Raw genomic sequence first — 8,970 nt, 5'->3', positions numbered from 1 at the left:
AAACATAAACAGGAATGTTTATGTAAATATTACATGCTCACTGGAAAGAAAACCTATGAAATACAGAAAAGTGCAAAAGTCAAACAAAAAAAAAATACTGGATACTCCACCTCTAAAACAATCATTACCTTTTTGGAGACCATCCTTTCATTCATGGTTCTAAAGAGTTTACACAAATACAGTTTTACATTGAGTTTCATACATGCTGCACTTATATAAAAATTCCAGTCCTTTCCCGTACTTCTCTCTTCTCTTTTCCCTTCCTTCAATAATAACAGCCTGGTATTTATTCTTCTAGTATATATACTTGTTTCCATGCTCATCACATACACATATATACATAAATGGGTGTGATCATTAACAACCATGAAATCCTGTACACATAAAGCTCTGTAATAATTAGTTATTAAAATTGTGGAAATACCTTGAGATCAACTAGTGTACATATAACTAATTTTAAAAATCACTCTCACGCTGTTCCACAGAATGGTTATATCACCATTTATTCAACCATTCCCCCATTAATGGTCATTCTCTTTGTCTCCACTTGGTTTTCTACTTTGCCTCTGCAAACAATAGTTCAACAAAACTCCTTAATTGTATTTTTATGCATTGATGATGTTACTTCTGTAGGGGCAGATTCCCAACATGAGACTGCTAGGTCAAAGGATTTTTATTTTAAAAATTTATTTAAAAATTATATATTGCTGAATTGCTGGTGGAAATATAAGTTGATATATAACCTTTGTAAAAGTAGATGGTTTCCCAAAACCCACTAGCAAAAGATCTCTTAATTTTTGCCAACTTCACGAAGTCAAAGTGACAGCTCATTGGTTGTTTTAATTCACATTTCCTTGAGTACTTCTTAGATTCATTAACATTTTCAGAGATTAATCGCCATTTACTCCTTCTATGACTAGCCATCTAGTCCAGATGGATTAAAGACTTAAATGTAAAAAATAATCAAAATCTTAGAAAACAAATTTAGGAGACTATTGTATAAATTAGGGATTAAGGAGAACTTTTTAAAAGAGTAAAGTAACAATCTAAAAAGGAGAATATATAAATATCTTACTGTGAAAAATTAAAATGTTAAGTTCTTTTACTATATTAAAAAGCATAAAGACAATCAATAGATTAAAAAAATTTTGCAACACATGAAAAAGGATTAATATTTCAAACATATAAAGAGCACCTCCAGATTTATAAGAAAGACAAACCAATACAAAAATAGGCAAAAAATATACAGGCAATTCACTGAAGATGACTTGTTGATAAAGTATGAAATCTGGATGAATATTTTCATTTGCCCATTATTTTTCTCTATTGTGAATTTCCTTAGACCTTCTAAGATTTAATATGATGGTATGCTTTAACACATTCTTATGTTTCTAAAGTATCTCTCTCTTTTTAAAAGACTTTATTTGAGAGAGAGCCTGAAAGAGAGAGCAAGAGCAGGGGGAGGGGCAGAGGGAGTTTTAGACTTCCCGCTGAGCAGGGAGCCTGATGTGGGGCTTGATCCCCGGACCCCGGAATCATGACCTGAGTGAAGGCAGATGCTTAACCAAATGAGCCACCCAGACAGCCCCTCTAAAGTATCTCTTAAGTGTGTATTTTCTCTGGTGAATTGTCCATAAAAGACACAGTTGGATTCCTCTTGTGGTGCTGGCATCTGGATGAATGCTTTATTAATCTTTATATTAGCTGAATTTCTCTTTGATGGATTCTTTGATGTACAGTAAGGCTGGAGCTACTCCTAAAGGCTTTCCCACACTCATTACATTTATAGGGTTTTTCTCCAGTATGCTTCCTCAGATGTACAATAAGGTCTGAGTTGGTTCTGAAGGCTTTCCCACATTCATTACATTTATAGGGTTTTTCTCCAGTATGCACCCTCAGATGTACAGTAAGGTCTGAGTTTGTTCTGATGGCTTTTCCACATTCTTCACATTTATAGGGCCTTTCCCCAGTATGAATTCTCTGATGGCGAGTTAGCCGCCATGGAGTGATACAACCTTTCCCACATTCCTTACATGTATAGGGTTTTTCTTTAATATGTGTTAGCCTATGTACTGTAAGGTATGAACTACTCCTAAAGGCTTTTCCACAGACATCACATTTATAGGGTTTCTCTCCACTATGGATTTTCTGATGTTCTGTGACATGTACCATGTGGCTAAATGCTTTCCCACAGTCATTACACTTAAATGGTTTCTTTCCAGCATGTGTTCTTTCATGGTTATTAAAGCCTGTCTTATTTCTGAAAACCTTCACAGACTCATTACATTTATAGGGTTTTTCTCCAGTATGCCTCCTCAAATGAACAGTAAGTTCTGAGTTGCTTCTGAAGGCTTTTCCACATTCCTCACATTTATAGGGCCTTTCCCCAGTATGAATTCTCTGATGGCGAGTTAGCAGCGATAGAGTGATACAACCTTTTCCACATTCCTTATATGTATAGGGTTTTTCTTCAATATGTTTTCGCCTATGCACTGTAAGGTATGAACCTCTCCTAAAAGCTTTTCCACAGACATCACATTTATAGGGTTTCTCTCTGCTATGGATTTTCTGATGTCCTGTGATATGTACCATGTGGCTAAATGCTTTCCCACAGTCATTACACTTAAATGGTTTCTCTCCAGTATGTGTTCTTTGATGGGTCTGAAAGCCTGAGTTCCTTCTGAAAACCTTCCCACACTCATTAAATTTATAGGTTTTTTTCCCAGTGTGCCTTCTTCTTTTATGTACAGTAAGTTGTGATGTATTAGTGAAAGCTTTCTCACATTCAGTACACTTATATGGTTTTTCTCCAGTATGGGTCCTTTGATGTACAGTAAGGTATGACTTAGTCCTGAACGATTTTTCAAAATCACAGCATTTATAAGGTTTCACTCCAGTATGAATTTTCTGATGCTCTTTGAGATTTACCATTTTGGCAAATGCCCTCTCACAGTCGGTGCATTTATATGGTTTCTCTCCAGTATGAATCCTCTGATGTACAGTTAGGTGTGATTTTATTCTGAAAGATTCCCCGCACTCATTACATAGGTAAGGTTTCTCTCCAGTATGAATCCTCTGATGTATAATTAGGGATGAAGAATGCATGAAGGCCTTTCCACATTCATTACATTTATAAGGTTTCTCTCCTGTATGCATTCTGTGGTGTACGGTAAGGCATGAATAATTAATGAATGCTTTCCCACATTCATTACATTTATAGGGTTTTTCTCCTGTGTGAATTTTTTTATGTCGACTGAGATATGAAGGCTGGCTAAACATTTTCCCACATTCATCACATTCATAAGGTTTTTCTTTAGTGTGAGTTCTCTGATGTTGAATGAGTAATGACCTACAATGAAAGGACTTTTCACATGTCTACATTTATAGGGCTTTAAGGTAAGTTCCGAAGTAGGCCTTATGGCTTTGCCGCCTTCTGTATCCTTGCAAAGTTTCTTCCCCAGATGGATATCTGTAATCAAATTTAAATTCCCAGTGAAATTCTCATGTGTTTGGCATTTGCTGTGGGGTTCTTCTGTGATAATGCCTGCTTCAGGAAAAAGAAGAGATCCAAATCTAAATCTTCTTTGACCAGAGGGAATTTTCTTGTGAGTAACTATTTTTTGATTCAAATGACTTTCCTGACTATTTTGCAATCTTAATATCCTTTCATTCCATTTCCATAATCCTCCTATTCTGGAGTTCCAAAGACCATTCTCTGTGAGTTTATGTATTACGGTCCCTTGTGATACATCTTCAGAAACATCCTCTGTTGATACAGCATTCTTGGTTGCAGGTTTGGTCTCCAACTCTGAGGGAAGAAAAAGATAAATCAAATGACTCCTATTTCTGAAGTTAGGAAGATCTCAGTAAATAAGAAAATAAAACGGAAACCTTAGCTGATTATATAAAGTTTTAACTGCTTGCAAACTGGCCTTGTTTTTAAGAATTAAGACATATGTTTGAAGGAGGCCAGTTGAGCCAAAAACCAAAGGAGCAAATTCACTTTTCCCCTACAAAAAAAATTCATTCATGGTAACCCTCCTAGAATTTAAGTATCTCAAATACTTCTCTTCTCATTCCCTTTATAATAAACTTTTATTTCCCAGATCTTTCTTCATAGGTTGTGATTATTTTTTTGATTCCCATTTACTCTACAAACCAGACATTGCTCCCAACCATACTTTATATTTGTTCTCACTCGTTTGCTAGCTTTTTAAATGATGCCTTTCTCAACTTTCCATGTCAGAGTAGCTTATTCAAATCTTTTTATGTAGTTTTTAATAAATCGTTAATAGAAAACAACACTTTGATTTTTCAGAAAGTAGGCTGACAGTAAATTAGTCAAAATTAATGTTTACAGTTATTAATACTTCAAATAGTGATATAATAATTTTGAATGGTAGTTTTGTAACCTTTTTATGTCTTAAGATCATGCCTAAAATTCTGTCCAAAAAAATTGGATAAAAACTACTTACACACTGAACTTAAAGCCATGAAGCATTCCACTAGCCACAAAAGGTTTTGATCTAATTAGTTTTAAACATTTAGAAATAATTGCCTGAAAATTAACTAGAAATTTAAAAGAAATATAAAAGTACAGAGTGCCTGAGTGGCTCTGTACTGACTCTTGATCTCAGCTTGGGTTTTCTCAGGGCTGTGAGTTCAAGCCCCACGTTGCACTCCATGTGGAGCCTACTTAAAAAAACAAAAAGTATAAAACTGTTCTAAAAGTAAACTATTGGGGATCCTGGGTGGCACAGTTAGTTAAGTGTCCAGCTCTTAATTTCAGCTCAGGTTGTGATCTCAGAATTGTGAAATCGAGCCCCGGGTTGAACTCTGTGCTGTGTGGAGTTTGCTTTAGATTCTCTCTCCCTCTCCCGCTTCTGCTTGAGTTCACTCTCAAATAAATCCTTTAAAAAAAAAGGTAAAATATTTGGGCACGTGGGTGGCTCAGTTGGTGAGTGTCTAACTCTTGGTTTTGGCTCAGGCCATGATCTCATGGGTTGTGAGACTGAGCCTTGCACTGGGCTCCACACTCAGCAGAGGGTCTGCCTGAGGATTCTCTCCCTCTGCCCCTTCCCCCACGTGTGCACTCACGCATGTTCGGTCTCAGATAAATAAATTTTTCAAAAAGAGTAAAATTTTAAATTGTATATACAAGCAAGTTTTAAGACGACCATCCCACAGTGTAACCTTTTTTAAAAAGACCAAGATTTGAGGGGCACCTGGCTGGCTCAGTTGGTAGACCGTGCAGCTCTTGATCTCAGGATTTTAAGACTGAACCCCATTTTGGGTGCAGAGATTACTTAAAAATAAAACCTTAAAAAAAAAAAAAGGACAAAGATTTGAATTCAAAGATACCAAAGAGAAGCCTAGAACCCAATTCACTAAATGTCTAATTAAACTGGGGATGGTTACAGCCTTTACCCTAGCAGCCCACCAAAGCAAACAAATCTCTATGGAAAAAGATTACACAATCCAGAAGCTCAAACTATTTTTACAGGTTTTCATATGAATGCTTGACAATGAAAAACAACAGGCATACAAGAAGATAAAAGTCTCATTAGAAATAAGTCAAGAGAGGGGCACCTGGGTGGTGCAGCTGTTAAGTGTCCGAGTCCTGGTTATGGCTTGGAGGGTTTTGAGATCAAGCCCTGCACTGGGCTCTTTGCTGAGCCAAAGAGAGTGTTTAAGTTTCGCTCTCTCCCCTCCCTGTCCCCATTCTCTTTCTCTTTCAAATAAATCTTAAAAGAATAAAAGAGAGAGAGAGAGAAAAAAAAAGAAAAAAGCCAAGAGAAAAAAACAGATAATAGAAACAGATTTAAGGGGCACCTGGGTGGCTCAGTGGATTAAAGCCTCTGCCTTCGGCTCAGGTCATGATCTTGGGGTCCTATGATCGAGCCCCACATCAGGCTCTCTGCTCGGTGGGGAGCCTGCTTCCCCTCTCTGTCTCAGCCTGCCTCTCTGACTACTTGTGATTTCTGTCGAATAAAAAAAAAAAAAAAAAGCATCAGGCTATCATGGCTTCCCTAATGAAATCAATGTATCTTAAAAATATCTATCGTTCCCTCTCTCACAGCTCTTTCTTTTCACCTCACCATAAGCTGATGGTCTTGCTTCTTATTTTTCTTTCAATTCAGAATCTATTATAATGTCTTGATCTTCCTATCAAGGGTTGACCTATTATCTGCACTTGCCTACTCCATCCTTCCTAGTATTACAGCAGAAGAGCGGCCTGTCTGTCTGTCAATGGTAAATCCCTCCTTTTCCTTTCTTGAGTTTGTGCCCTTTAATCTTCTCACACACTTTAGTTTTCATTCTTCACTGAGTCCCATCTTGGTCTTTCTTTCTTTCTTTTTTTTTTTTTTTTTTTAAAGATTTTATTTATTTATTTGACAGACGGAGATCACAAGCAGGCAGAGAAGCAGGCAGAGAGAGAGGAGGAAGCAGGCTCCCTGCTGAGCAGAGACCCCGATGTGGGGCTCGATCCCAGGACCCTGGGATCACGCCCCGAGCCGAAGGCAGAGGCTTTAACCCACTGAGCCATCCAGGCGCCCATCCATCTTGATCTTTCAACATCAATTTCTCCCTCTCCACTATGGCATTATTCTTATCAGCACTCAAATATGCCATACAAACTCCCATCTCAAAAATAAGACAAAAGAGTTTTGTTCTTCATTCCGTACTTTCCTTTAGCTACTGCCCCATTTCTCTTTCCCTCTTAATGGTGGTGGAGGGTATCTTCTCCTAAGAGTCATCTAAACTATCTAATGTCACTTTTCATTTACTCTTTTAAAAATACACATTTTCTTTTTTCTAATTATTTTTATTTTTTTAAAAGATTTTATTTAATTGTCAGATAGAGGGGGAGAGAGTGCACAAGCAGAGGGAGAAGCATCAGAGGGAGAAGCAGGCTTCCCGGTGAGCAAGGAGCCCGATGTAGGACTGGATCCCAGAATCTGGGATCATGACCTGAGCCAAAGGCAGATGCTTTAAAATATGTAGTATTTCCAACACTTAATGTTAATGAAAATGACTGAAGATGACACAAACAAATGGAAAGGTATTCCATGCTTATGGAATGGAAGAACCAGTACTGTTAAAATGTCCATACTACCCAAAGGAATATACATATTCAAAGTAATTCCTATTAAAATACCACCTACATATTTCATAGAATTAGAACAAATAATCCCAAATTTCTATGGAACTAGAGAAGACCCCACATAGCCAAAGCAATCTTAAAAAAAAAGAACAAGGGCTCCTGGGTGGCTCATTTGGTTAAGCATCTGCCTCTCGATTTTGGCTCAGGTTATGATCACCAGCTCCTTTAAAAAAAAAAAAAAGAGAGAGAGAAAAGAACAAAGCTGGGGGTTTCAGTCTCAGATTTCATGATATATTATAATGTGGCAGTAATCAAAACAGTGTAATACTGGCACAAAAACAGACATAGATCAATGCAACAGGACAGAACAGAGAGCCCAGAAATAATCCCATATTTATATGGTCAATTAACAAAGGACACAAGAATATATAACAGGGAAAAGACCGTGTCTTCAACAAACAGTGCTGGGAAAACTGGACAGCTACATGCAAAAGAGTGATACTAGTCCCCTTTCTTACACCATGCAGAAAAATAAACTCAAAATGGATTAAACACCTAAGTGTGGGAGCTCAAACCATAAAATTCCTAGAAGAGAACATAGGCAGTGATTTCTTTGACACTGGGCACAGAACATTTTTCTAGATATATCTCCTTAGGCAACGAAATCAGAGGAAAAATTAAATTACTGAGATCACACAAAGCTAAAAAACTTTATGCATAGTGAAGGAAATCACCCACAAAACAAGAAGACAACCTACTGAATGAGAGATGATAACTGTAAATGATATATTTGATAAGGGCTTAAAATCCAAAATAAAGAACTTAACTCAACACCCAAAAAACAAATGATTCAATTGAAAATGGGGAGAAGGCAGGAAAACACGTTTTTCTGAAGAAATACAGAATGGCTGATGGAAACATGGTAAGATGCTCAACAACACTACACATCAGGAAAATGCAAATTAAAACCACAATGAGATATCACCTCACACATGCCAGAAAGGCTGAAATTAAAAAACACAACAAATAAGAAATTTGGTGAGGATGTGAAGAAAAAGGAACCCTCAAAAAAACAAAACAAAACAAATCAAAAAAACAACTAGGAACCCTCATTCACCACTGGTGGATTCCCACCAGTGCAGCCTCTGTGGGAAACAGTAGGTAGGTTCCTCAAAAACTTTAAAACAATTATCATATGATCCACTCATTCCATTACTGGGTACGTACCCAAATAAAACAAAAACACTACTTTGAAAAGATATGTGTACCCCTGTGTTTACTGCAGCATTTTTTTATAATAGTCAAGCTAAGGAAGCCACCCAAGTGTCCACTGACAGAGGAATGGATAAAGGAGATGTGGTGTGTACATACAATGGAATATTACTTGGCCACGATAAAGACTGAAATCTTGCCATTTGCAACAACATAGATGGACCTAGAGGGTATTATGCTAAGTGAAATAAGTCAGTCAGAGTTTATTTTTTTTTTTTTTTTTAAGATTTTATTTATTTATTTGGCAGAGAGAGAGATCACAAGTAGGCGGAGAGTCAGGCAGAGAGAGAGAGAGAGAGAGAGAGAGAGAGAAGCAGGCTCCCGCCGAGCAAAGAGCCCGATGCGGGGCTCGATCCCAGGACACTGAGACCATGACCTGAGCCGAAGGCAGCGGCTTAATCCACTGAGCCACCCAGGCGCCCCTCAGTCAGAGTTTAATACAGGAAACAAAACAATGAACAATGAACAAAAGAGATTAAAGAAAATCCCAGACTCTCCAATACAGAGAACAAACTGGTGGCCACCAGTGGGGAGGCAGGTGGGGGAGGGGTGAAATAGGTGAAGGGGATTAAGAGCACATTTATCTTGATGAG

General features: G+C 37.6%; 1 protein-coding gene across 1 annotated transcript in view; it reads right to left on the bottom strand.

Moving 5' to 3' along the window:
* Positions 1 to 1,511: 1,511 nt before the first annotated feature.
* The window catches only part of ZNF624 (zinc finger protein 624), a 28,096-nt gene continuing 20,637 nt past the window's right edge, over positions 1,512 to 8,970 (bottom strand). The window contains 2 exon segments of the mRNA XM_032321703.1: positions 1,512 to 3,377; positions 3,380 to 3,808. Coding sequence (XP_032177594.1) covers positions 1,696 to 3,377; positions 3,380 to 3,808 — 2,111 coding nt within the window. The 3' untranslated portion in view covers positions 1,512 to 1,695.

Source organism: Mustela erminea, chromosome 18 (genome assembly GCF_009829155.1).
Source record: "Mustela erminea isolate mMusErm1 chromosome 18, mMusErm1.Pri, whole genome shotgun sequence".
Classification (NCBI taxonomy): Eukaryota; Metazoa; Chordata; class Mammalia; order Carnivora; family Mustelidae; genus Mustela; species Mustela erminea.
The sequence above is the reverse complement of the archived record's forward strand: the minus strand, read 5'-3'. Positions and strand labels throughout refer to the sequence as shown.